The sequence below is a fragment of the Brassica rapa genome, chromosome A10 (assembly GCF_000309985.2).
Source record: "Brassica rapa cultivar Chiifu-401-42 chromosome A10, CAAS_Brap_v3.01, whole genome shotgun sequence".
In the NCBI taxonomy this organism is placed as follows: domain Eukaryota; kingdom Viridiplantae; phylum Streptophyta; class Magnoliopsida; order Brassicales; family Brassicaceae; genus Brassica; species Brassica rapa.
The window spans coordinates 17,972,065-18,000,049 of NC_024804.2; the positions used below are offsets into that span (position 1 = coordinate 17,972,065).

General features: G+C 34.8%; 4 protein-coding genes across 6 annotated transcripts; 2 read left to right on the forward strand and 2 right to left on the reverse strand.

The window, feature by feature from the left end:
- The first annotated feature begins 109 nt into the window (after positions 1–109).
- LOC103847553 lies at positions 110–6,971 on the forward strand. Its single transcript, XM_033281444.1, has 2 exons — positions 110–4,832; positions 5,608–6,971. The coding sequence occupies exons 1-2, from the start codon at positions 4,171–4,173 to the stop codon at positions 5,798–5,800; spliced, it is 855 nt and encodes a 284-aa protein (XP_033137335.1). The 5' UTR covers positions 110–4,170; the 3' UTR covers positions 5,801–6,971.
- Positions 6,321–25,059, forward strand: LOC103846796 (receptor-like cytosolic serine/threonine-protein kinase RBK1). Of its 3 annotated transcripts, XM_033281443.1 has the most exons (10): positions 6,321–8,917; positions 9,152–9,631; positions 9,710–9,967; positions 10,044–10,198; positions 10,441–10,520; positions 10,602–10,740; positions 10,828–10,977; positions 11,063–11,078; positions 20,035–20,041; positions 25,050–25,059. In XM_033281443.1, coding segments are annotated over exons 1-10 (1,299 nt in total). In that variant the 5' UTR covers positions 6,321–8,904; the 3' UTR covers positions 25,051–25,059. The 3 variants fall into 3 exon arrangements, 2 of the variants coding, with proteins under 2 accessions (XP_033137334.1, XP_009122043.1); XM_009123795.3 differs by lacking the exons at positions 20,035–20,041; positions 25,050–25,059 and having other exon boundaries at positions 11,063–11,782; XR_004452220.1 differs by lacking the exons at positions 20,035–20,041; positions 25,050–25,059 and having other exon boundaries at positions 8,681–8,917; positions 10,854–10,977; positions 11,063–11,107.
- Positions 11,645–17,098, reverse strand: LOC103846798 (AP2-like ethylene-responsive transcription factor AIL6). Its single transcript, XM_009123796.3, has 9 exons — positions 16,693–17,098; positions 16,448–16,611; positions 15,404–16,085; positions 15,105–15,187; positions 12,945–12,953; positions 12,767–12,855; positions 12,616–12,689; positions 12,418–12,545; positions 11,645–12,337 (listed from the first exon to the last, which is right to left on the reverse strand). The coding sequence occupies exons 2-9, from the start codon at positions 16,587–16,589 to the stop codon at positions 11,811–11,813; spliced, it is 1,734 nt and encodes a 577-aa protein (XP_009122044.2). The 5' UTR covers positions 16,590–16,611; positions 16,693–17,098; the 3' UTR covers positions 11,645–11,810.
- Positions 22,008–27,971, reverse strand: LOC103846800 (protein NETWORKED 2C). The gene is made up of 2 exons (XM_009123797.3): positions 27,783–27,971; positions 22,008–27,694 (listed from the first exon to the last, which is right to left on the reverse strand). The coding sequence occupies exons 1-2, from the start codon at positions 27,874–27,876 to the stop codon at positions 25,227–25,229; spliced, it is 2,562 nt and encodes an 853-aa protein (XP_009122045.1). The 5' UTR covers positions 27,877–27,971; the 3' UTR covers positions 22,008–25,226.
- Positions 27,972–27,985: the final 14 nt, after the last annotated feature.

Genomic DNA, 27,985 nt, shown 5'->3' on the forward strand with positions numbered 1-27,985 from the left:
GATATGCCTTGTGATTATATTAAGCTACAACTTAGGATGAGCACCAAACATGTCTTCCACATTTTAAAATGGTTCGTGTCATATTCATTAGCAATATCATAACAGAAGTTTCAGTTCAGATTGGTTTTTTTTTACTCTTAAGGTCAACTATTTATGTAACTTAAATTATTGTTTTTGTCCTGGTGATAGTTGGGATCAGGCTAAGGTTAAGTCGTTGACTTGTTGTGAAGTATACATATCAAACTGCACCATCTTAGTCTCTTGTGCTAATAACCATTTCTTCCTTCAAAATGGCCAGCTCAATCCTCTACTTTTCCTTTGTTTTAATTCTCCCTTTTGTCTGTTCAATTCACTTTGACATAACTCGTTTCAACCAAAACAGTCCTGAAATATCATACCAAGGAGATGCAAGAGCAAACGGAGATTGCCGTTCCGGTTGGGCTACTTATGATAAAGAGGATTCCGGTATTACAAAGATCTTGTAATAGCTGCTAACAACTTCTCAGATGTTAGGAAGCTAGGGGAAGGTGGGTTTGGAGCGGTGTATAAAGGGTACTGAAACGGCTTAGATATGATGGTTGCTATAAAGAAGTTTGCGCGAGGGTCTAAGCAAGGGAGGAGAGAGTTCATAACGGAAGTAAAGATAATTTAGCAGCTTGAGACATCGATACCTTGTTCAACTCATTGGTTGATGTCATGAAAAAGATGAATTTCTAATGGTATACGAGCTCATGCAAAGAATCTGATGTTTATAGCTTTGGAATTGTTACATTAGAGATTGTTACTGGAAGAAAATCTGTTGATCCGAGACAAGGAAGAGTTGAGCCTGAGACGAGCCGTGTAGAGAAACTGAGAAAGTGTGGGAGTTGTATGGTAAAGGGGAAGTGATCACAGTTGTGGATGAGAAGCTCAGGGTTGATGGTTTTGATGAGAAGCAAGGAAGTGTCTTATGGTTGTAGGGCTATGGTGATAGGAAAGCTCATATCACTCTGTAAAGTGATAGGAAAGCTCATAAAATCTATAAAAATTATCTCTGTTTAATTTAGAATTTTTTTTTATTTGTTTCATGTTTAATCTCAACGAAACACCAACAAGAAATATACTTTTTCTTATTTATTTATTCAATTTTAAAAATTATAGGTTATTTTTTTTTCTTTTCCAAATTATTTACACAAGATCTTCTTACATTTGAATTTAATTTATAATTAGTTTTTGTCATATTTAGTGGTATGAATGTTAATGGTTAACATCTTATATTTTGATTATTTATGATATATGCAAAAAACGGATATTTGTTAAGTCTTTTTTTCATACGAATATTGGTTTTCTGATTTTTTTTAGAAAATTAGAAAGTAATTTCATAAACTGATGAATATGATTTATAGTAAAAAATTAAAGAAGATCATCTAAGCATGAATCATTTTTATTTTATAATTATATTTTATTGTTTTATATCATTTGAAATTATATAATAATTATTATCAACATATGTATATTTAATAATACATTTAAAACTAGCCTTAGGTCCCAAGAAGGCTCGCACGGCACTGCAGTGATAATAATGTAACACGACTAATAATTAGTTATCAATCTGTAAATTTAACCATTCTGGCAGGAATGGTTTGGCACGGTCCTGCATGCATGAGGATGTTTTTCACGGTAGTAATATCTTTTTTTTTGGTGTTGAAAGAGATTTGAGGACATTATAGAAGTGATACACATAGGCGGATCGGATGGAAATGAACAAACGCTGTATGCAACGATGGAGTTGAATTCTCCCGCCATGATTCCAGGTATCCTAACCGAAGGGGTCTACGGGACCAAATACACCATCAATGGAAAACATGTATGGGCTCGAAAATTCATTCCCAGTCACAAATCCTACAACAATAATCTTCTTTCCCATTCATATGGAAACCTCTTCTAGTTACATATGTTTTTCTTGTTTTTTTTTTTTTTACCTTAAGAAGTTGTGAAGGGCATGTGCCCATTTCTACAAATTTGAGACCTATTTTTATTATGGAGGGGGTTAGGGGGATTTTCATTGGTGATTGACATGTGGTTGCATCTCTGAACTATTTTGCATGGACCAAGTTGGTCACTTTTCATACATCTTTCACTTTATGTCTATGCTATGCTAATCTTCCTTGGGCATTATGGGCACTCTTGTCCAAAAGTAACAAAAAATGATGTGAAAAAGATTTTTTTTTAAAAAGTTAACGATTTATTTCCACACAATAACTATCATATCTTAACAAATTCACACAAACTTTCATTCTCGTAATAATTGAACACAATTTAACTATCTCAACCTATTACCCCCCCCCCCCCTCTCCCAATTCGAAAGATCAAAACCTGAATCCACATGAAATTTAATGTCCGATTTAAAACCGACACAAAGCGGTTACTGTTGGTTAACTAGCTTTTCATTAAAAAGTTAACCAATAGTTAACCTAATTTAACCCAAATTACCCGATTAGAAAGGTTTAACCGGCATAAATGGACCAACAAACCTGAATCTAGAACTAAATCCTATAACCCAACCCAAAAACCCGACATATTTAACCCTAAAAATAATAACCCAGATCTGAAAAACTTGTTAACTCAATAGGTTCTAATTTCAAAATCGTAAATGAAAGTGAAGTTTGAGAGAAGATTGAAGTCAAAGAGAAAAAATTAAAGGCACCATAGATACAATATACTTATCTGTAATATTCGTTAAAAAAGAGATCTATATTTGCAGAGAAGCTGCGGAGAAGATGAAGTTTTACTAACAGATACGTAGGCTAGTAGTTATATGGGACTATATATATTAACTTTGTACGACAAAGATGCAATAGTCTGGTGGCTGGTGCCTTATTAAAAAGGGAAGCTGTCACAAGTTCGAACCTACGTATATAGATCTATCACTAATGTAAAAAATCTTGTTCAAAACATAACTAAATAAAAATAAAACAGTCACCAATTATACCCTAAAAAATAAAAGCAATATTTTCTAAAAAATCTTAATAAATTTGGATGATATAGTTTATTACTGTATTTGATAAAAGTTTTGATAAGTACGTATATTTTTAAATAGTAACGATCTATATTAAATTGGTATGTTATCTAGCTAATTAGAAAACAAAATTTACATTGTTTTTCTTTCTCATTTCTAAATCAATAGATTTAAAATAAAAAAATTGGATGATATATCTTAATTGATAATTTTTTGATAAGTACGTATATTTTTAAATAGTAATGATCTATATTAAATTGGTATGTTATCTAGCTAATTTTAGAAAACAAAATTTACATGGATTCGCTTTCGCATTTCTAAATCAATAGATTTTAAAGAAAAATTTGGATGATATAGTTTCTTTGATAAAATTTTTGATAAGTACGTATATTTTTAAATACTAATGATCTATATTAAATTGGTATGTTATCTAGCTAATTTAAGAAAATAAAGTTTACATCATTTCACTTTCGTATTTTTAAGTCAATAAAAAATTTGGATGATATAAGTTTATTTGATAAAAGTTTTGATAAGTATGTATATTTTTAAATAGTAACGATCTATATAAAATTGGTATGTTATCTAGCTAATTTTAGAAAACAAAATTTACATGGATTCGCTTTCGCATTTCTAAATCAATAAATTTTAAAGAAAAATAGTAATGTATTCAAAACAAAAACAAAGTTCTACTCACTTTTGACCGAGATTGAGCCAGTTAAACAGCTATCCGAAAAGAAATACTCAAAATTTTATCTATTGAGTTTGGACCATAATTCTGAACAATTTTATTTTACTTACTTGTATAATAAAAATAATTTCATTAATTATTATTTTTATTGATTAGACGAACATGTTATTTCTAGTAAAAATAATAAAAAAATATTTTAAATGAAAGTAAAATAAATATTTTCACATATATTAAAAATTAGGACATTTTTCTATTGCTATTTTACTAGCGGGTTTAACCCCAGTAAAAATAAAAAGTAATAAAAAAAGGAAACAAGAGGAGATTTATAGAAAGTCAAAGAATGTGTAAATTCATGAGAAGACTCTTAGTAAAGAAAATGAGGATATATACTCACCATTTCACTAGATACCACCCAAAGTAAACTCATATCCGCTAGTTGTCTAAACAAAAAGAAGAACTATCTGCATTCGTGTAAAAGTAATCAATGGATTCTTCATCGACAATATCCATCACGAGAGAAGAGTTGAATGCTTTTCACTTGTGTGACAGAGCACTTTTCTCTCGTCTTGTCATAACTCTAAGACGAGACATTGGCCAGTCTTATCAAGTTATGTGTTTTCTCCTCTATCTCGAGACGATTGCTCCTCACCTGAGAAACTTGATAGCGGATTTTGCCTCTTTAACGGACGTTTTCGTCAACATGGTCGCTGACCAAGTCGTGACGTGCATCAGCTGCTTGTCCTACGACGATTTTCCAGCATTCGTGACCCACTTGAGGAGAAACATCCTCTCCCCAGAGATACCTTATATCACGGATGTAACAAGAGGGTACCTAACTCTCATAGTCATCCACAACAACCGTGAAAACATTCTCTTTCATATGAAGAAGCATCTGATGCGTGTATGCGTCCAAGCTTTTGAGGATATATGTGTGCGTGCTGAGATGTACAACAAGGAGATTGAAGAGTGGGAAAAGGCGATAGCGGAGATGAGCCAGCTGGGAACTAGCAGTGTTGTTCAAAATGGTGAATCAAGTACTAGCCAGTTCTTGAGTCGTCGAGAAAACGCAGAAAATAGGACTATCTTCCTCACATTTTCTAAAGGATACCCAATTTCCAAAGCAGAAGTGTTTGCCTACTTCACCAGGTACTTAATCTATTATATAATCCAATGCATGCATGCAAGGCCAAGGCAGTGCCATTTTTTTTTCTAAATAACAGTGTAATACAATTATTAGTTATCAATCTATATACAGTAGAACTTCAATAAATTAATAATTTTGGGACTTTGAAATTTTATAATTTATACAGATATTAATCTACAAAAAATTTCTTATTTAGATTTTTTATTTTAAGATATATTTATTTTAAGATAAGAAAAATATTTGTTTTTAGTGTATAGACATTAATTGTTATTTTTTAAAAAAATTTGACATTTATATTAGTTCTATTATATTATTTGTTGTATATAATATATATTGCATAGAACTTAAATGTGGTTTTAGATATAATATTACTAAATCTCATTAAAAATATATGATTTTTTTAAGAAACTATAAAGATAATTTCATTGTGAATATAAAACAAACAATATAATAACAGGTTTTTACTTATATAAAATGCGTATACATATAAGTTATTAATTTATAATTTTAATGGGACCATATATTTACATAGAATTTTTTTAAAAAATATTATTTTATTATTTTATCGATTTGCGTCAAATTTTGAACCGGTCCAAGTTGAAACCGGCGAAATTTATTAATTTATAGAAATTATTAATTTATCGAGTATTAATTTATAGATGTTTTATTTTATATATTTTAACTACTCTGGCTGGAATGGTTTGGCACGGCCATGCATGCAAGTGGTTGAAGTTTTTCACGGTAGTAATTATTTTCTTTTTGGTGTTGGTGTTGAAGGAGATTTGGGGAAATTGTAGAAGCGATACACATGGGTGGAGCGGGAGAGAATGAACAAACGCTGTATGCAACGATGCAGTTAAGTTCTGTCTCCAAAGTTCCAGAGATTCTAACCGAAGACAGGACCCAATACATCATCAATGGAAAACATGTTTGGGCTCGAAAATTCATTCCCAGTCACAAATCCTCCTAGCTCCCATCATCTTTCTCCCCATTCCTATGGAAACTTTTTCTAGTTTCATATGTTTTTCTTGTTTTTTTTTTAATTTATCTTAAGGAGTTGCGAAGGGCATCACATGCCCATTTCTACAAATTTGAGACCTATTTTTATTATTGAGGGGGTGGGGACTTTCATTGGTGATTGACATTTGGTTTTATCTTTGAACTATTTTTGCATGGACTCAAGTTGTTCATTTTTCAAAGATCTTATGGGCACTCTTGTCCAAAATAAATAAGCTTTTGGGACCCCAAAAGGCTGTGTTGGTGTGATAAAAAAGAAACAAAATTGATCACTCACGGCTTCATTTTTCACATCCCGGAGTATGTATAAGGATCTGACATCGTTACCTGCCGGCCATAGTAATCCAGAGCTATACTCTGGCCAAGTACACTGCCGATGGTTCTGATGCCATTAATGTTCAGGAACTTCAACATGATGTAGTCCAGTCCTCCTTGCATCCAGGTGTTCAGATCTGGATTCTCTCTTACTTCATACTCTGCAATTTTAAAGAAACCAAAGATATCAAAGTTACAACACAGCACCATTAATAAGTTTTTAGCAGCTCATCCAAAAAGAGAGTGGAACTGAATTCACCATCTTTTCTCATCTCAGACAGCAAACCAGAAGAATGCCTCTCCACGACTTTAAGATACTCATCAACCTCGTGTTCCCGTACATTAAACAAGACAATCGATCCATACTGGAATACCACCATGTAAATGCACTCACTCCCACTTATGCAACCACCAGTACCCTGAATCAACAACATCAACCTTTACTGTGATAAGTAATCCAGTGAATCAGTTAAGCAAAAGATACTAAAAGTGTACTAATTTCCAGCCAAAATGATAGGAATGCGAGGCCTTCGATTAAACAAGCCATCCAAGTGTTGAATCTTGAAGCACCATTGCCTCATCTTCCTATTAAAATGCCTGTTGCAACTTATCATGTCTCGTCTACTGGAACGTCGGTGAGCTCTGGTGGTGCCATTGCAACGTTTTCAAGTGCTCAAGTTGGTCGTTGAGGAGATCTATGTCGTGTGTGTGTGTGTTATATTTTAGTGATTTTGCGTCTGTGTAACCGATAGTACTTGTTTCTGTTACTCTTTGCTTGTGAAAGAAGTTTCTACAATTGAAGCTGACTATTTACTATTTCAATCTCTAAATGAAATGTATACTGACAAAATTCAAGAACCATGGAGTTGCCTGACTGAAATGTCATATCATAAGAGAATATCTAGTGTAAATGTCATACTAATTTGAGTGTAATTTATCAAACAGAAAATCGGTTGAACCGACTTCTCTAACTGAAATTCTTCAGATTGGTGAGTTTGGTGGCCATTTGATTTAATTCTTTTGGAAAGAGATACATACACATAACCTTTGTTGAGAGAGAAATAGTTATGGTATTAGCGGGTTTAGTTCAACAACTATCACATTTTAAGTAACCCTTCATGCTTACATGCGATTGTTTGTTTTTATAGAAGACTAAAATTTACCACTAATTCACTTTTAGATAACCAAAACAGTAGAAACGAGTAAGTAAATTACCTATCGATATTCGTATGATCAATAAAATAGAACAAAGTTTTCTTTTGCTTGTGGACTATCAATATTCGAATTGATTATTATGGAAAATTTAGAGAGATAATTACTAAAAATAGGATTTTTGGTTTCACTTGAGTTGTCTCACGGAAAGTTGGTTGATTGCTAATGCCTTTAGGTGATAAAAGACTCAATTCACGCCTAATCAATCTATCTTGTAGTAATCAATTAGAAATCATCTGAAATTTTTCTTTATTATTCGCAGTCTCATTGGTACAAGTTTAGAGGTGGGGGTCTCAAACGTTGTCAGACATGACACTAGTGGTTACATTGAGAGAAAAATGACAATTTATTCAAACCACCAGAGATTAAAGCCATCATTACGAATGATATCATCAACTTTTAAATCTTTTAATTACAAGAGATTATATAGTAGAAGCTTACTTTTCGTATAGTGGCCCGAATGAAAGTGATGCTATTTGTGAATTAAAAAAGGATCATGGTTGCACATTTAAAAAATAAATGATCGATGGCTTAACTTGTTAGTCAAATTTGTCTGCCATATGTTTCCTTTCTTTATGGCGCCAAGAAATTCGAAGCAGAAATAATTCGACAGCACATTCACCATTTGTCAATTTAAAACGAAGATTTGCCAACTCCTATTACTTGCAAATACATTACATACACAACTCCTAGACCATTTGCCAATTCTAATCTTTAATTGTGCGTCATTTAAAACCATACCAGAAGGAAAAAAAATGTGAAGCCGTCATACCAATTCTAGACCATCAAATCGAAAGTTCAACTATTTAAAAACATATAAATATACTGAAATGCAAGAAAAGTAAGTTTGCTAAGCAAGCAAACAAAACCATAAAAATGTGCATATTTCACATGTGCTTTTTTATTTCTTCGTCACAAAATTAGCTATATGGGGGAGAATATAATTTGAGTGAAATGCAATCTGAATAAAATAAATATTTAAGTTGATCACAAGCAAAGGTGATGTGTCTTATTTATTTATTTGTCGAAAATTCTCCAGATATTTCATCCGTCGAGTCCGTTTTTATATATAGTAAATGCATTAGTCATGGCATCAATCTCTAATCCTTTCTTCTTCCTCAAAACTATTAATTTAGGCACGTGAAAGATTAAAAACCAACAAAACAGAACTTGAATTGACTTGCAGTTGAAAGTAAAAAAAAAAGAAACAAAAGTTGAATTGCGTAGGTGGATTTGTATAAATATAGCAGAGATTCCAAATCATCTCCACTCAGCACAGCTGACTCTTACAACTTTCTGACTCTTCCAAGAATAGCATTTTATCTCTCTCAGGATAACAAACAAAACAAAACAAAACAAAAGTTTCTCATAAAACCTCTCTGTTTTCTTGTTTCCTCAGAGAGATGCAATATTTTTCTTTGATTTATTTCTTATGCTTCTGGGAATTTTTTTAACTTGATGCCAAGGCTTCCTCTCTTATTGGAGGGCAACACAGAGAAAGAAGAAGGTAAATAAAAAACCATTGGAGCTATGGCTGTCGAAGGTAAACCTAAACCTTGCTTTTTTTGGCTGTTAAGAAACTGAAAAAAAAAAACTGATTTACTTTCATATTTTGTTTTCTGGGTTAAAAAAAAAACTTGATGACAAAAAAGAAATTCCATTTATTTAAATTCATGGGTGGGTGGTGCTCTGAGGAATTTACAAAATTAATTAGGTTATTTTCATCATCATCATGATACTAGAAATCACTTTTTTTGTTTGGTATCCCTCATAACAGAGACAGAGAAGAAGAAAGAAAGCAAAGAGGAACAAGAGATAGAGCTTCACAGGAACGACTTAGGCCTCGAACGTTCATCATCATCAGGTGTACTTGGCATCACAATAATGATGGATCCAGACATAGACAATAGCAGCACTTATTACAGTACTTGCAGCTCTTGCTCGCCTGACCATGAATCATTATCGTCTCCATTTTCGAATACTCCTAATAAAATCGTTTCGTCTTCCTACCATGGTGGTCTTCAATGGAACAAAATGATTGAATCCATCAAGAAGAAGTCCATAAGAAGATTCACTGTCATTCCTCTCCTCGCAAGTTACGAATTAACTCGTAAAAACTTGCGTCGCAAGCAACCAAAGTTCCCTTTCCCTCCCTCTGAGAATGGCTTCCCCTGTGAACGTTTCTTTATGCCTAAACCCTCGTGGCGAAACTTCACCTACGAAGAGCTCGCTGCAGCCACCGATGATTTCAATCCAGGTTAAGACACATCTAAACCCTTTATTCAACATATTTGGACTTAGTTTCTGATGTATAGGTTTGTTTTTGTTTGTTTAGAGAATATGATTGGGAAGGGAGGACATGCGGAGGTATACAAAGGGGTGTTGCCTGATGGTGAGACGGTGGCGATCAAGAAACTTATGAGTCACGCAAAGGAAGAAGAAGATAGAGTGAGTGATTTCCTCTCAGAGCTAGGTATAATCGCACATGTAAACCATCCAAACGCAGCTAGGCTACGCGGTTTCAGCAGTGATCGTGGTTTGCATTTTGTGCTTGAGTACGCTCCCCATGGCAGCCTCTCTACAAAGCTCTTTGGTACTGAAAATCTTGTTTCTACCTTTTTTTTTTCCAGACAATGTCTGAGATCTTTTGTCTCTTTGATCTTTTGTAGGATCAGAGGAGTGTCTGGAGTGGAAGATAAGGTATAAAGTGGCTCTAGGTATAGCTGATGGTCTAAGTTATCTTCACAATGTTTGCCCTAGACGGATCATTCACCGTGACATCAAAGCTTCTAACATATTACTCAGCCGAGATTACGATGCTCAGGTAAATGTTAATGACATTAGTATCTGCTTTCCAGGGCCGACCGGATCTGGATACAGCCGAGTGAAACATTGGTCTTGATCTCTAAATTTTTTAAAGTTTTTATATAGGCATAGTAGACCTCCAAACTATATTTTCTTTCCATTAAAATTCTTTAAAAATATTGTTTATAGCCTCCAAAATCTCAAATCCTACTTTGCCGTTTGGATATTCAGAACCATGAATACATATCTATCTTGTTTCAGATTTCGGATTTTGGACTAGCAAAATGGCTTCCAGAGAACTGGGATCATCATGTTGTGTTTCCCATCGAAGGAACATTCGGGTAAAAAAAGATATTAAACTTTCATTGTTTGAGGTTTAGAGTTTAGGGTTCGATGATCTCTAGTTTCATTGGCTTCTTCAGGTATATGGCTCCAGAATACTTCATACATGGCATTGTTGATGAGAAGATCGATGTGTTTGCCTTTGGTGTGTTGCTTCTAGAGATCATAACCAGTCGTAGGGCTGTTGATACAGCCAGCAGACAAAGCATCGTTGCATGGGTAATGATAATAATATATCTGAATCTCTCTCTATTTAGAATCATCAAAAGTGATTGTTGTTTTACCTTTTCTTGTGATAATACATAGGCAAAACCTTTTCTGGAGAAGAACAGCGTTGAGGACATTGTGGATCCTCGGCTAGGAAATGAGTTTGATCCAACAGAGATGAAACGATTGATGCTAACAGCTTCAATGTGTATACATCATATAGCCACAATGCGACCTGACATGACCCGGGTATGCTTTCTCAACCAAATTAACCTTGAGCCAAAACAACTACACATGGCTTGTGTATCGGTTTTAATATGACTTCTTGGTGCAGGTGGTGCAGCTGTTGCGTGGGGAAGACAGCACAGCTGAGCTAGAGCTGCAGCAGAAGCCAGGTGAAGGAGGGGCGGTGATTGCGAACGCGTGCGATCTACAGGATCACACCTCCTCCTCATACCTCAACGAACTCATCCGACACAGGCAACTCCTGATGGAGTGAGTTAGAAACAATCAAATTTAATTCAATCTCTAATAACAAATGTGTTTATGCTCCCACTTTAGTCCCTTATTCTCTTTGGCCTTTTCCTTAACTGAGTTTTTGCGTCTTTTTTTAATTATTATCTCCATTGGTTGCTTCTTTTATTTCCTCAACCAAAACTGTGAATATCATCAACATGTGTCTCTCTATGTTGTTCTACTTAACTTTGTTTAGTCTCAACCCCCAAGGAGTTGTTGATTTGTTACAATAGTCCATTGCTAGTCTCTTATCAGTCTACAGAAAGAGAGCGAGCCAATTGGTCACACATAGAGTTTACGTCTGATACAATAATAACCCCAAAAGTTTTCGATTCTTCAACTTTTAACCCCATCTACTCCTGCCTAAACAACAATTAATGAAAGAAAAAAAACAAGAAGCAGAGACGCAAGTGAGATTTTCCATATCCTTCTAGTCAGCTTTATGAGTTAGCCAGAATCAAGAAGTTGAACATTAGCGCAGTGAGAAAGAAGATGTATCCCTTAAAAGACATTAAAAAACTAAAAAAAAAAAACGGACTCCATCAAATCACATGACATGATTGATTCTAGTAAGACTGGTTAGGCCACAAGAAGAACTCAGCTGCATTTGGCGCCATTAGTCCCATTGACCCTTGAACGTTGGAGTTATTATTATTAGACGCTGCCGAGTCAGATGCTGCATGAAAATGCTGAAAGAAGTTCTGCTGTTGTTGTTGCTGTTGATGATGGTAAAGAGCAGCTGCGTCAAAAGGGATTCCGCATGGAATCATCTGAGACTGAACATCCGAATTAGGACAAAGAGCGAAGTTAATGCTACTGTTATTGGTAGAGGACTGAAGCTGAAGTTGTTGTTGTTGTTGCTGAAGATGGTGGAGCTCTTGTTGATGATGATGACCAACGTTTGGTTTCTGCTCTGCGGAAGCAGCAGATTCTAAAGAGAGCTTAAGACGTTTCGCTGCACCACCAATGGGAAGTGCACTCTTCATGATGGCTTCAACATCGTAACGGTTCATCTCAAAGTTGGTTACAGCGTTTATTCCTCTGAATTTGATCGCTGCTATGTCGTACGCCTCAGCCGCTTCCTCTTCCGTTGCTACAACGAACAAACATCAGAACCTTAACTAAATAACTAACCACAGCTTTCAGACAGAAGTCTTTACTGACTGGACTTACCAAAGGTTCCGAGGTAAAGATCTTTGTTGCCGGCAACACGGCCAATCCTTGCTTGCCAACGTCCTTGTTGATGATGCCTTGTCACACCTCTGTATATGGAAGCTCCTCTCGAGAATCCGCTACTCTTCCTGTATCATATCCGGTTTAGCCTTATGGTTACTATTTTAAACATTATGTAAACTGGTTATGGGATCTTACCTCCTAAGGGAAGCAATGAACTCTAGTTTGGTCATGTGCTTCATTTCTTCTAATTCTTTTGAGTAATTAGCAATCTAGATTCATTACAATGGATTAGTAAAGAGAAAACCATTAACCGAATAAACCAGAAGAAGAGAAAGAAGATGTTTACAGGAAAGTTGGTGGTAGCAGCAGCATTCCAGTATTTAAGAGCTGCTAAATCATAAGCTCGAGCTGCTTTATCTTCTTTGTCATATCCACCTGAATCATTCACAAAACAATTATATTAAAGACATGTAAAATATTTATTTACTGTCACTGTAAAGAACTAAGTGAGAGATTGCTCTTACCCAAGTATACTGTTGATTTAAGCAAAAGCCAGCGGTCCATGCAAAGAAAAGGCAAAAATTATCAGTTTTGCTTAAACGAGATGTAACAAAGATCTTCTGACACATACAAACACTTGTTCTCTAATGCAAGAAGATAATTTTTTTTTTTTTTTTTGAAACTGAATGCAAGAAGATAATGCTCAAGGTAAATTAATTATCAACCAAACATGTTTGAGATTTTTTAATGGTTACTGATATTCAGAAAGTAAAAATGATAGAAATTTGAAAAAAATTAAACAAAAAAAGAGAGTTTTGGATGGGGTCAAACCCTAGATCCCCACTCTTGTGATGGTGGTGGTACTGGTATAGCCCAAAGCAAAACAAAATTTAAAAATAAAGCAAAAGCCACTGAGAATGTTCAGACTTTGCTTTGCTGATGTGAACACTACACATAAATCAATCTGACACCTTATGGACAGCAGAAACACTACACACACTTTGAATTTTCATTTATTAATTTGAAATTCTTGATCTTTCTTCACACTGTAAGAAACATCATGTTTGGGATTCAAAATCAAATCTCTGTTTAACCCAAGTACTCCTCACTTTAAACCCTATGAAGCTAAAGACTAAGGAAATAGTCCAATGGTCTCACATCACAAAGCCTACATAACATCAAAATCAAATATGCTTTAACACAATGCATGTAGGTGAAGAGAAATAAGGGTAAATCTGAGAGGGGGCTCGGCGGTCGGCCGGCGCGTGAGCGTCCGTGCCGCCGCCGGAGCACTTGTTCTTTTCAGATAAAAATCGTTGTGTTTCGAGTAACATATCCGGGAGGCGGAGGCTCTCACAGATCCGTCGCCGCCGGTCTTTGTCTCCGCGGCGGGGAAGCTTCTTCAGTTCCGGCGTCTTCGGCTTTAGCTTCCGGGAGGTGAAGGCTTCCACAGCCTTACGTCGCCGGCTTCGTTCCCTAGTCTTTAGGGTTTAGGTGTATATCGTTTGTTCCCATCTTTCTGGTTTTCTTTCTTGTTTTGGTTGTTTGAGTGTTCGTCGGAGAAGAGTGAAGTACTCCGACGGAAAGGGGGTTGTTGCATGCGCGGATTTATCTTTGGGTGGAGTTGTTTAACGGTGATGGATGAGATCTCGCCTCGGCGATTGATTCTCTCCGGTCCAAGATCCTTAAAGATGGTTCGAGGTGAAGAGTGTCGGAGCTATGGAGTTCTGGGTTTGGCCGGTGGATCCGATGGTTGGGTCGCCGGTGGTGATAGGAAGCGGTGGTGACGCGTTGGCCTCGTGACACGTGTATCCTCGACGGTGAGGATGGCAACACGTGTCCAAGCTTTAAAATTCGGATCGGTGAGGCGGCCGACTCTACTGTCTTTAGGTTTCTAGGGTTTCTCGTTTTGGGCCGTTAGTTTTGGCCCATTTGGAGATTGGGATGCCCGTTTGGTTTGTTGGGCTGTAATGTGCGCTTTTGTATTGGGCTTGGCCGTTTTATTAATCAAAATCACTCAGTTGGAAAAAAAAAAAGAAGAGAAATAAGGGAATAGAGGGTCAAAGTGGGACCATATACATGTCAAATCAAAGAGACAGAGTTTGCATCATATAGGCAATGCCATGGGGACCCATCTTATGTACCTTTTAGGCTTTAGTATGGTGTAAGTGTGAAATGAGAGAATTTTGAAAGGAAAGGAAAATGCAATAAAAGACAAAGGAACAAAATGGCGGCACCCTTCTGCTAAATATATGAAAAATCAACAACAACTATATTATATAGATGACTCTTTTTTTTGCCTAAGTACTGACTCAAAAGTATTGTCTAAGTTAAAAAACTTTGGTTCACTTTCACAAACGAAAACCACCCAAAGTTACAAAACATTAATCATCATATAAAGATGTTGACAGATCAATAAAATAAAAGAAAAAAAGGTAAAGCTTCTTTTGAATCTTTGCATTCAATTTCTTTGAAAAAACTCTTGTCCTATAGTTCACACACTTCTTAATCTAATCCTACTAAAAATCCCACTTAAAGAAATGATTCAGAAGAACAACGTAAGGCCTAAACGACATATGATAAAAACCAAAATAAACACACGGATTGCAATTCATGATGTCAACAAAGTTTGTAATAGTAATGAAAAATCAAATTTAAGAAAATGAAAAAACAGAAAAATATACCTTGACGTCCTTTCCTGGCTTGACCTTCTCTCCTACAGCTATTATCCCATAGATGAGCTTCATATCTTCCCGTCCATCTATGTCTGCATCAATCAAACCTTTACATTAATACTTACTTCACTTAATAAGCATTTAAAAATTAGGATTTTAATAAATGTCTTTTGACTAATCACAAAGTAATGTATATTTCACTTTAATAAGCATTTAAAAAAAAATTAGAACTTTAATAAATGTCTTTTGACTAATAATAACAAAGTAATGTCCTAATCACAAACACAAGTCCTTAATTTCGAACTTACCTTGTAACTCCTCTGTAAATAGAAGTCCTTTGTCCGAACGTATCAGCGACCTTCTTGTTAGAACAATCTGATGTCTCCACCGTCACAACAGGCTTCTCCTTCTCAGAATCTCTCTTCTCACTGTTGTTGTTGATTCTTTCAACATTGTAATGATGCTCAACGATCTGATAATTGTCACTACTAGTCCTTTGATTAGCGTTGTTGTTAATGTTAACTCCAAGGGACAAAGCACCTCCAGTGTTATTAGCTCCACCGTGAAAACCTAGCTCAGGACCGGAGGATTCGACCGCGTGTCCCAGATACTCTCCGGCGAGATGAGTCCGGGCTATGGAGGCAGAGTCGTCGACTTCGGAACCGGAGTTAGTCGAGAAGGCGGTTTGAAAACCGGCCATGGTTTTGTTGAAGTCAGGGTTGTGATCAGAGTAAAACCCGGTTTGGTTTTGGTTTTGGTTTTGGTGGTGACGTGGATCGTAGATTTGAGAGAGGGAAGAAGAGTCTTGTGTTTCGCTTTGGCTGTTGTCGGAGTAACGCACGTCACCACCGAGAAAGTCTTCCAGCTTTGGGATATGACTCTGAGAATGAGTTTGTTGGTCCACGAACGTCGTTAGGATTGTTGAATCTGCCATCGAAGCTGCTGCTGCTTCTTTGAAAAACAACTCCTGAGGCTTTTGGTTCGTCCAGCCTTATTAAAAATCAATACACAAACACACCACAATAAGAAGATGAAATCATGAAACAACAAAGATCACGAGAAGTCTATATTTTTCCGTATAAGAGAAGAAAAAATCTAATTTTTTTATAAAATAATTGTTTGCCTTTCTCGGGAAACAGACAAAGTCAGAGAGAAACACGAGGGGAGGATGAGCTCAGCAACTCGGTTTGGTGTTTATAGGATAATACAGCTACGAAGTCGGTTACTAAAGCCTATTACTTACAACAAGAGGGAATTGTACTTTGTTGTGAACACTACAATCATTCGTGTTTCGTTTTGTCGTACCGCACAGAGGAAAATAAAAAAAGAAAGAAGTAATAATATGTTATTACCATAGAAATTATCGAGGAGATAAGGAGAGGAGGAAGCGGCGGAAGAAGCGTCATAGGACACAAACTGAGACTGATCATCAGATGACCTCAACATCTCCATTGGTGACAAAGAAAACGTTAACCAGTTCGTCATCGGAGCCATCAACTTTCCCTTTTTTGTGATTCTGCGGAAAATGATTAAAAAAAAATTAAGAAGAAACCCAGAAAAAAGTTTGTTTCTTTTTTTTCTTTTCTAAAATACAAACCTGAGCAAGCGTTACACTAATAAGCTTTGAGAGAACTTCTGCATTTGCTGTTGAGAAGAAGACTATTGAAATATAAACGATAATCACGAGGTTTTTTTTTATATCAGAAGATCTAACTATTGCATGTAAGAAATATAAGTTGGAAGCTTTAAGGAGATCAATCAAGGAAGCAAATGCATGTAAACAGTTTGTCTGAGATTTTTTTTTTAAATGAAGATGGAAGCAGAAGCAGAAGCAGAAGCTCTTTAAGGAACGTCTCAGACGTGTACTTATAAAAGAAAGGGAGAGAAGGAAATCGTTTCCCTTTAATCATAAAAATAATAATACATTTTGCAGTAGAGAGAGAGAGAGAATGTGCATGTAGAGAAGAGAGAGAGAGAGAGTTAAAAAAAGTAGAGCGGTTTCTTCTGTGTCGCCCGGCGTAATACCGGAGGAGATTTTTGGGAGCGAGAGCGATCTATATTTTAGCTTTAACCTTTTCTTGTTGTGAAATCTTTTTTTTACCGATTATTGAAAAGGTTAAAAAACTCTCTTCTCTTATGATGTATCAGTTAATTCAATTTTGTTATGACCCGTTACATAAATTTTGTTTGCATATATTTCAATTTTTACAACTTTGACTGTCTGCTAGCGAAGGTTTTTATACCAAGCGTTTTCATACATACAAACACAAGAAATAAGTGAACATTTTCTTTGGTCGGCAGCAAAAAATGAGATCTATTTTTACAAATGTCACTTATTTTTCAGTTAACAAACAGACAAATAATAGTATTCCAAAACAATAATAATGTCAAAATGTTTATCGCGGGAACACCAAAACTAGTAAAATTGTACAATAGTATGTTTCCTTTTGGTTATAAAATCCGAAACATTATATTCTGAAAAATGACTAAATTATAGATAAAGAAATGGATTTGTTAATATTAAGTTATTAACATTCTAACATTTTCATGTGAATAGAACTACGGAGGAGAAATTTTGGCCAGTAGAAGGTTGCAAAAGATGTTGGAGATGATAAATTAATTGGCCTAATTAATTTACCAATTAACCTTTACTCCGAAACAAAGTAAACCACTAGCTGTTTCCACTTGTCATGCATGCATTGGGACCATTTCTTCTCCCATGCCCCACTCTTGTCAACCCACCCAACCGGATTTTGCTCTTTCGGGTCGGGTTCTTAACTTTTCTACTCGGCTACGTTTTTTATTTATAGTGTAACCCCTCTTTATCTAATATTTCAAATTCAGGTTATCTTTTTCTTTTTACATTCACTAGAGATTTTTTCCGCGCTTCGCGCGGATTGTGTCTTATAAATTTATTTTATTTATAATATTATTTGTCAATCTTTTTCTTTTACATTAACTTCTTGTTTTTCCAATATTAGTTTTTCTTAATTTAAATTTATATGTTTATAATTTTTTATTTTTCTTGTTGTAGATGGAGAATTATATTTTTTATTGATGGTTTTTTGTATGTGACATAAACTTTTTAAAATTTTAAAATAATGTTATATATAGTACGATTAACACATTAAAGAAGAGAAACATATTCATGCACATTTTACACAGGATTTATATGCATAATTTTAAACATTATATATGTATATTTTATAAGTTTGAAACATGTAAATGCTTTCTAAAGCTAAATACTTGTTCTGAGTTTACATAACTTATCGAAAGTTTTATCTCTTTTTAAATTCAAATCACAGAAAAAATATCAAAAAGCCAGTATAGATGGGTTTTTTGGGCTTTTAAATCAACACTGAAAAATTACATGAATCAGATAACAACAGTTTTATAAACAACTGGATAAAATTTGACCGAGTCAAAGATTTTCACACAATATGTTCTTTCTTCTTCAAATTGCGAAGAGCCTATAGGCACAAGAAAAAAAATCATAATTTTTGTTTTCACTTATATAACATTTTTTCTCCTTTACACACGGAGTTTATTACACTGCTATAAGCAATGGAGAACTCTATTCATATAAGATTAACATCTATGCATTTTGACAAAGAAGAATTTTAGTCATCTTTAGTTTCGGAATGGCCCAACTTCAGTCATATACACTATATTTTCTCTATGATTCAAATCTTACAATTTTAATATATGTGCAGACTTCCATGTGAAAAAACGTGCACGCCATCTATCATTCAACCTATTACTTTTTCCAAAGTAAACACTATAATCCTCGTTTCGTTAGCACCAAAAACTAATCTCTTTGGATCAGTTTACTAAAAAATATGGATACTAATGTCAGAAAATAATATAACCACTATCAACCACAAATATTGGCACAAGACTATTTGGTTCAAGGAACATATTCCACGTAATGCGTTTATATCATGAATGGCTTTGCGGAGAAGACTGCCAACCAAGGATCGCTTGAGACGTTGGGGGTTAAATATCTCAGGAACGTGTGTCCTTTGTAATCTGGAAATAGAGACTCACCGTCATCTCTTCTTTGAGTGTTTTTTCCCTCGCTTGATATGGGAGCCTTTTGCTGCTGAAGTTTGGATTTCTCCTCCTTACACTCTGTTGCAGTCTGGATCAATCAACCTCGCGTCAACGTAGATGCGCATGCTACTCCAGTCATCAAGTTCTACTTTCAGTCAGCCATCTACCTGTTGTGGAAAGAGCGTAATGCTCGTGTGTTCACAACTGTCTTCTCACCTTCATCAGTCATCCTTGCCTCTCTCGACCGTATGATGCGTGACCGTCTCTTTTCTTACCCGGCAAGTTCTTCTTTCTCCTCTTCTCTACTTCTTTTTATCTTTCTTGTATAAGACTTCCTTAAGGCTTTTTTTACCTTGAGTTGTTGTTGGTTATTTTTGTTTCATTGCTGTAATAAGTTGTTTAAAAACAATAGTGTAACCTTTTAGAAAATGATAATCTTAACATCTTACCAAAAAAAACAACAAATATTGACTTATTTATGTGAATATATATTTTATTTTAAATCATTATAGTGGGACGAAGAAAACACCATAATTTGTACAACAAATTTTCTTAGATTCATCTTATCATACTCACCATTTTATCATTTTAATTATATAATTTTACATGAGCTTCTTCACCCTCCCCGGTTATTTTCTCTTTATTTATAACTACAACATAAAGTTATAAACTATATATATATTATAAATTAATAATTTATTTACCATTGAAGTCTAATGATTAAAAATAGAACATAATTCAATATAGATATATGATTCTATTAATAAATTAGCAATTATAAATTTGAAATTTCTAGAAATATCAAAAGTCATATGTTAGTTAATTATCTTCTAAATCTAATGACATTTATTTCTAATTTTTTTTGGATGTGAATATTTTGGCTGAGGTGGATAGTCCCAAAAGCCTTGAATTTAGTCCCTTTTATATAGTAGGATTTGCATCCAACATAGTTATACATAACAATTCATATATTATCATATAATAAAACCCCCTAATTTAGCTAAGAGGTAGTTATAAAATGTTTACTAAATCATTTGGTTTGAACTCTGTAGAGTGATATTGAAAAAGGCAAATTTAGGTTACATTGTGTGGCGACAAAAGAAAGTTACATAGTCACATTTCTTGTATTATATGACATCTAAAACATTATACAAGAGTAATATTTTAATTTATGTGAGAGGCTGAGAGCCTCTCATGAGTCGCACTTTACATTTATGAAATGAAAATAGCATGGTATTTTAAAATTCAAGCGGGTAATAATAGAGTAGGAGGCCAAGTGATAATTTTAAAAGATCAAATACTAGCTAAACCTTTTGGGTCAAAATAATCCGGTCAAATCCCTGGTAAAATTATATTGGGCCGGTTTAGAAACATTTTCTTGCATAGATAATTTATTATAAATATTATTATTTCTTAAACCAGAGCTAAGTACTATAAAATTGAAAACTTTAACTGGAATACGTAGTTAAAATATGATTTATGAAGAAGTTGAGAGATCAAGAAGCAAAAAGAAAAGGCTTGTGGGGGACAATCCGCCAAATGAGGAGGCGGGTTTCCTCTGTTAAAAACGAAACAAATACAAATATTTGTTTAAGGAGAAAAAGGAAGGTCCAGCAATTAAGGCACGTGATTAGGGTTTTGATGTCTCAATATTTAATAATCTACGGCATTTCGAATCCTATAGTTCCACTTTATTAAACGTTAAATATCTTCGACACTCGATTTTTACTAAATTGTTAGTAAAATAAATAAGTTAAATACAGCTTAGATGTCTACCCCCCCCCCCCCCCCCTTATTCTAAAACAAATATCTACGTATGTTGAAAGTTCCCATTTCTGAAAAACTGTACACAATACGTCGAGATGAAGAATATATTTTTATTGGTAGGTGAAACTGAGATCAGATACATGAGAGGGGAGTGAACGTTCATACGCTTGGTCGCCATTTGTTATTGTAAAATGGAATAGAGATAATAATGTCTATTTCTAATGTATATATGGACGTGTGTAAGTCGGTCCATCGATATGTTAACACACAAGTTTGGTCGACCCGCTTTATATGTGACCAGCGGACACGACAATGGGGAGTATCGTTGACCAAAGGGTTGAGCATCATATGGATTGTTGGCACGCTCTTTAAGATTTGGTCTGCTCGCGAATGTGCTGAAGGACAATTTGACATGTAATTCTTCAAAACGTTGGTGAAAGATTATTTAGAAGCTATTTTCTGGATTATTTCAGGATTCTGTCAAACCATAAATATGAAATGATGATATATGTGGTCGAAATATTTAATCTCACATGTTCATCATCACTATAAACATTCTAACAAATTATTAAAACATGCTAAAAACGATGTTGCTCTCTGACTTTTGACAAAAATGGATGGTCAATCGCGAAAATACCAAGTGCGTCGCGTACAAATATAATACATATACTGTGATCAGATATTGTCGTTCATACTCGAAACGAAGAATTGTAGAAGCCGGGTTCACAAAGAAAAGAAAAAGAAAAAGAGAGAATACGTTAAAACTGTGCGATATCAGCATATGGGTGTTCTTATTTTAAAATTCGTCGGGGTCGTGGCCTCTCCTTAGGGTTCTGGCCAGACTGACGTGGCATTATGGCCATTAAAAGGTTTTGGTGATACATTCAGTTACATACTTATAATATACAGACCTAAACATTTATCTTCACTTTACACTAAAAAATTGGTTGATTTCTAAATTGCTCTCTAACTATTGTCGCGCTGGAAGACTTAGCTTTAACATCTCTTAATTGCATGTGAGATCACACGTGAGGATGGTCACACCTGCCCCTTTTGTATCGAATGTTAACCCATTGACGATAAGGTTCGAAGTTTGTATACTAATACACACATTGTAAATATTATTGAACTTGTTGGAACACCGAACACATATATAATACTACTAGTTCCCTGCAAATCATATAAATTTATAAGTGCCACGTCATCACACGTGGCTGAGTCTAGCAACTTGAGAGGATAAACACATGCTTCCACATCATCCCCCTCTTTTCCCTTATGAGTGATTCATGATATAATAGTATAGATGATATATTTTGTCACCCGCAAGTAGCTGCATATTATCAGTATCGTATATATTGATTATATTCATATCTTCACCTCCTTCAATGGTATATTCAGTACTCGCTGAAAATGACCAAATATATTCTCTTCATTATGTATACTGTAAGTGATATTATTGAAATAGATACCATTCTGACTTTATGTTAATGTTTCTTTTAAAAACTCCAATATACTTTGCGATGAATGTATAAGTGATCGTATGATTATGTTACCAGTTGACGTCTAAAATATGCAAGTTATTTCTTATTGTTGATTTATGTTAATCACAAGCAGGGGCGAAGCTAGGACTTTTGTATAGTGGATGCACTATTAATTACAAAAGAAAGGAAGATATAAGAAGAGATTGAACCTGGGTTGTAAGGAGGTGCAGAACCTATGTTTTACCATCAGATCTACCGAATCTATATTATTTTTTCTCACTAAATTTGAAAGATAGATATTATCACGGGTGCACATGCACCCATAGAGTATGAGGTGGCTTCGCCTCTGATCACAAGCTCTAATATGTTACAGATTTTACATACTGCGGATAGACTGTACGTAATACACTACATATATACAAATATTCAATCATCATTCAGACTTTTAAGATACAATTGAATTGATGGAATTGTTAGTATAGACCTGGTAGCAACATACAATTTTTCTTATTTTTATGCGTTGCTTGTTTCCAGTACAACTAGAACACAACACAAGAGCAAAACAAATAATTCAACACCAAAAACTGCCTTTTTTTTGTAATACAACTTATATTAAGAACCTTAAATTCCAGAACTGGGTTCAGTCACTACAAACGATTCCAGACAGAGAGCACCAAAACTGCTTAAACTACATAAGTACCATATAAATTCAAACAACCATTATAAAATCATTACGTAATATATCTGTGCATTCAGTAAAAATACAGCCACGAACAAAAGGCAATGTATTAGTGTAGAAACAAACATTTTATATTACGTTCACTAACTTTGCCCTTAAAGCCTTTCATATATAGCCATTAAGCCATGAATGAATATGTCGTGTTCAGATATACATAGAAGTAAAGGATGTCTATTAAAGGGTCTTTACTAAAACTCTCCTAATCATCGTCCTTATCTTGGATACCCAGCAATTTATTAAAATAAGGCGACAATTATGATTAATCTAAATTAGTGTTGTTTAAATAGTTTGGGAGGTCCAATGACTAGTGCTAATGTATCAGTTGCTTTTGACCTTTGACCAAGGAGGCACGTGCGCAGCATCTTTTGATTTTCGAAGATTTCGGTGTTGCACGTGCGACCCTGTCATCCTTTCTATTAATCTATCATCTTTTGTCTTAATCTCCTTAACTAAACTTCTCTTTAATTCTTTTTGTTCCCCAAAAACTATTACTTCTTAATACATAGTTCCTTTTATTCAAAGATTTTTTATAGGATGTTTAGGTTGTAGTATTAGGCAAACATGTAGGGGCAAAGACTCAAATTAGCAGCGAAACAATTATACAGAGTATTTTAAATGGTAAAGTTTCGTTTGTTTGATTTGTACACCTTCTCATCAGAAACTAGAAGATTTGTATATAGCCATCGGTTAATATATTTCATTGATCAGTATTGGAAGTTTGCATACATCACCATAATTACAAAAAGAATGAAAAACGAAAATGAAAAGATCTTTCATGAAAGATTGGAAAACAAAGCGATTCATTTTTAAACAAATTCCAGATTAGTTTTATAAGATAAAACTGGACATCTTATTTGAAAAACCATGATCAATAACCGTAAAAGAATTACTAAAATAAAATACTTTTTGATTCTTCCCTGATAAATTGTTGGCGTTTAACTTCTTGTGTTATGATAAAAGAATAAATATATTTCTGACAGTAACTCCGTGTTCGATGGGTAATTTACCCACTTGGGGGGTAATGATGCTTGCACTTTGCACACGTCTTAAGAATTTGTATCATGTGTACCATAGAATAGCGAGTATATTTTGGTACAATCGCTAGTTAAAGTAGCAATATACTACTATAATAGATAGATGCTAAAAGATAATGAGTAGTTCAGTAGATTAGTTAATAGTGCCAAAACCTCATAAATCTATTTGTTTAATTTTTTTTTTCTTCCGGCAAAGATCACGACGAAGATGTACAAATCATCCATTAGTCAAACAAAACAGCCGTGTAAACTTAGACTAACGCGATTCTGCTAGCTGTAGATAGATAGCCGAAGTGTTTTTTTATTTGTCTCTTTCTTTAAAAGTCATAATAGTAAAAACTAAAGTTATTTATGTGGTTATTACAAATCGTAAAAGTACGAAGTATAAAGTGATCCACGAGCTCAGCCAATGTTATTAATGCTTAGGACATCTTCAGTGGAATTCTATTTTTTTCTATAATTTACATAACAATAAAATAATTATATTATAATGTAACTTTTACTTCAATGATGTTACTCTATAGTAAAGTAATTATTATAAAATAAAATATAGATAAATGTCATATTTTACTTTATATTCACTCTATTAGAGTGGAATATAGAAAAATATTAAAATTAGACCAATCACTAAAATCATCTCAAATAGTACTCCATAACTTTTTCTATATTTCACTATAAAATAACTCTATTATATAGTTAAATTTGTTCCACTAATTTACTATATAATAAAATTACTTTATAAAAATATAGAAAAAAATATTATATTTTTACTCTATTTTAAAAATAAATCTACTCTATATTCCACTTTATAATAAAATTACCATTAGATTAAATTTAATATTTTATAACAAAATTAAAGAAAATTATAGTTCACCATCAGAGATGGTCTAACCATATGAATCAGTGTAGATAAAAATTCATCATAAGTAACTTCAGTTTGATTAGTTATCTTGGCGGTAGTATACATACGTAGAGTCCCATGCAAGGAAAGATTTAAATCCATAATAAACATAATTGATGTAGTAATAGAAGTACATGAAAATGACGTTCAAGTTACCTATGAATCAGGCCTCATCTTCTTAGACATCGAAGGTTGGATACAAGAGAATAAGGATAGTCTTTGCTTCTTTGGTTTAGCATCAAAGATAAACGACCTCAGAGGAATACTAGTTTTGCTATCTTGCGTAGACCGTGTACTGGACCGGTTCTTTGACTCGGAAAGCGAAAACTCCTCGCTCAGTTTCCCAAGCGTCTTATCAGCTTCTCGCTGCAGTTTCTCAACTTGATCCAAACCCGTTTGAAGCTCTTCCGCAATCCTGTTGTTCTCCTTTTGCATGTTTGAAACCTCGCCTTCGAACTTAGCTCCTTGGTAGATCGTAAACTTCGTTTCCGGATCATCAGAATCTGTTTTGAGAGCTTCTGTTATTTCGTTTTGTATGTTGTTTAGAGTTGAAGCTCTTGAGTTGATCTCTTCCTTGAGCAGCAAGCTTTTCTCTAGCCAGATGGTTAGCTCAGTGCGGATCTCGTTGAGGTGTTTGTATATGGGACGAACGTTTGATCTTAGAGAAGGCTTGTCTTGATTCTTTTGGTCTATGATCTTCATTAACTCAACTTGTAGGTCTTTGATCCCAGTATCAAACTGTTGTATCTGTCCAAACGAGTTGCTAAACCTCACCAGCAAATTCAAGTTCTCGCTTAACAATGCATCAACTCTTGCTCCGAACAGCTGTTCTTTTGGTGACAACAACATATGGTTTTGTCCAGCTATCGCGTTTATGGCATTATCTTCTTTGTAAATCAGCATGAACAATTGCTCTTTCTGTTGTTGTTCCTTGGCTATAGACTTTTGAAGACCATCACCATCACTTTTACTTTCAAGCAGGAGGTTGAGTTTATGGTTTAAGACTCTGACTTGTTCGTCTTTCAAGGTGTTTTCACTCTTGAGTCTTGTTTCTGTTTCTTCTAACATCTTTTTCACTTCCTTGTAGTTTCTAAGTACCTTTGTGTATTCAGTTAAGAGATGTTTCTCTCTTCCTTCAATCCCATGTGCAAGAATCTTCTTGAGAAACGCTTCATCTTCAGCCTCAATGCCTGACTTTGGTGACAATAATAAAACTTCATTTTCCGTAGTTTCTTTTTCAGCAATAACCACCACATCAGATGCTGGTTCAACATCTTCAGACACAACTGAATCATCAATGTTTTCCTTTGTATCAATCAAAGATGTTTCACTATGGATTGGTACATTAGTATCCTTTGAGTTTTCTTCTTCTTCTTCTCCTTCTTGGTTTAAGCCCTTTAACTTGTTAGACAAGAAAGTTAGTTTAATATGTGCTCTTGTAAGGTGTATTTCAATGTTCTGACTCTGTTCTCCGACCGCCTTGTCTATACCATTAATACCATTCAGCTTTTCCTCCATCTCTCTCAGCCTCTTCTTCATGTCCTCATCACTTTGAGATGAGTTATTATTCTCTTTAAGAGCTTTAATCTGTGCCTTGAGATCATCTATCTCCTCTCTTAGCCTTTGTATCAAAGCTGCTTGAGATGAAAACAAGCTCTCCAGATTCATCACATCATTCACAAGCTCATCTATATTATCAGCAACATCTGTTATGGTAAGGCATGAACCATCCACCACCACCACCTCATGTTCAATTACCTTTTTCTCCTTCTCTTCCTTTTTCACTTCTTCACTTCTTTGAGTTCTTGTTCCATCATCAAAAACTGCATCAGAATGATGTTTACCAATCTCCTCTTTTGAATCACTTATCTCTTTTCTTATGATCTCAGTTTCCTTCACATTCTCCTCATGTTTCTCTCTCAGCTCATCCAACTTCTCTTGGCATGATTTGAGAGCTGTTTCAGACATCAGAACCTGAGCTTCTTTGTCTTCTATAACAACAGCACCTTCATCAAACTCGTCTTGCAAACCACAAACTCTCCCTTGTATCTCCATGATACGATTCTCAATCTCCCAATACTTTGCAAGCGCATTCTCATAAGAGCTCTTCACAAACTCTTTCTCGGTTTGCAAAACAAGAATCTCTTTCTGCAACTTATCAATCTCTTCGACCGCCTCGGTTTTGCTCAGACCGGACTTGTTAACAACAACATCAGACAACTCACCACCGTGTTCTCTATTAGCTAGCCTCGACTTAAACATCTTTGTTGCCTCAGAGTCTTTCATAGGCAAGTTAGGAACCTTTGGAACATTCTTATTCGAGGACAACATCGCGTCTGTCTGCGTTTTACGGCTTCTAGGAGAGACAGCGGAGTCATCGTCTTCGTTCATGGCGAACTCGGGGACTTGGTCGGGGAAAACAGATGCGATGGTCGTGTTTGCGTTTTGAAGCTCCTTGGAGATGTGGTCGTAGCGTTCAGCTAAAGCGCGGTAAGCCTTGAATGATTCTTCCACGAAACTGATTAGTTCGGGTCTTCTCTTGTAATACATTTCAGCACGCTTTGCGAAGGAGTCGCCTTCGTCTTCCAATAGCTTAAGTGCGTATTGCACCTTCTCCTCAATATCTGATATATAATATATATATAACAGCTTTAAGAAAAAAAAACAATTGTTTAACGTTAAAGATGTGAATAGACGTGATCAGAATGTTACCTTGAAGGTTTTCGTCGAGCCATTTGGATTGTTTGGTTCGGACATGGCTTGCCCACCACCATGAATACGCATTGCTCGCAGCTCTTCTTAACATTTTTTATTCTCTAACCTTTTTTTTTTGTTATTGTTTTTAAATCAATACATTGAAGACGATCTCATATTTACTTCAATATATTGTTTTTAAAAATTCTGTTCAAGAAAAA

Excerpts from the sequence above, each read along its gene's own strand:
- LOC103846796 (XM_009123795.3), top strand. Across the intron at positions 10,521-10,601 it reads CCCATCGAAGGAACATTCGG|GTATATGGCTCCAGAATACT; the intron begins GTAAAAAAAGAT and ends TGGCTTCTTCAG. Across the intron at positions 10,741-10,827 it reads GACAAAGCATCGTTGCATGG|GCAAAACCTTTTCTGGAGAA; the intron begins GTAATGATAATA and ends GATAATACATAG.
- LOC103847553 (XM_033281444.1), top strand. The coding sequence starts at position 4,171 with ATGGATTCTTCATCGACAATATCCATCACGAGAGAAGAGTTGAATGCT. Across the intron at positions 4,833-5,607 it reads GTGTTTGCCTACTTCACCAG|GAGATTTGGGGAAATTGTAG; the intron begins GTACTTAATCTA and ends TTGGTGTTGAAG.
- LOC103846800 (XM_009123797.3), bottom strand. The coding sequence starts at position 27,876 with ATGTTAAGAAGAGCTGCGAGCAATGCGTATTCATGGTGGTGGGCAAGC. Across the intron at positions 27,695-27,782 it reads GCTCGACGAAAACCTTCAAG|ATATTGAGGAGAAGGTGCAA; the intron begins GTAACATTCTGA and ends ATTATATATCAG.
- LOC103846798 (XM_009123796.3), bottom strand. The coding sequence starts at position 16,589 with ATGGCTCCGATGACGAACTGGTTAACGTTTTCTTTGTCACCAATGGAG. Across the intron at positions 16,086-16,447 it reads TCTCCTCGATAATTTCTATG|GCTGGACGAACCAAAAGCCT; the intron begins GTAATAACATAT and ends ATTTTTAATAAG. Across the intron at positions 15,188-15,403 it reads ATTTACAGAGGAGTTACAAG|ACATAGATGGACGGGAAGAT; the intron begins GTAAGTTCGAAA and ends TGATTGATGCAG.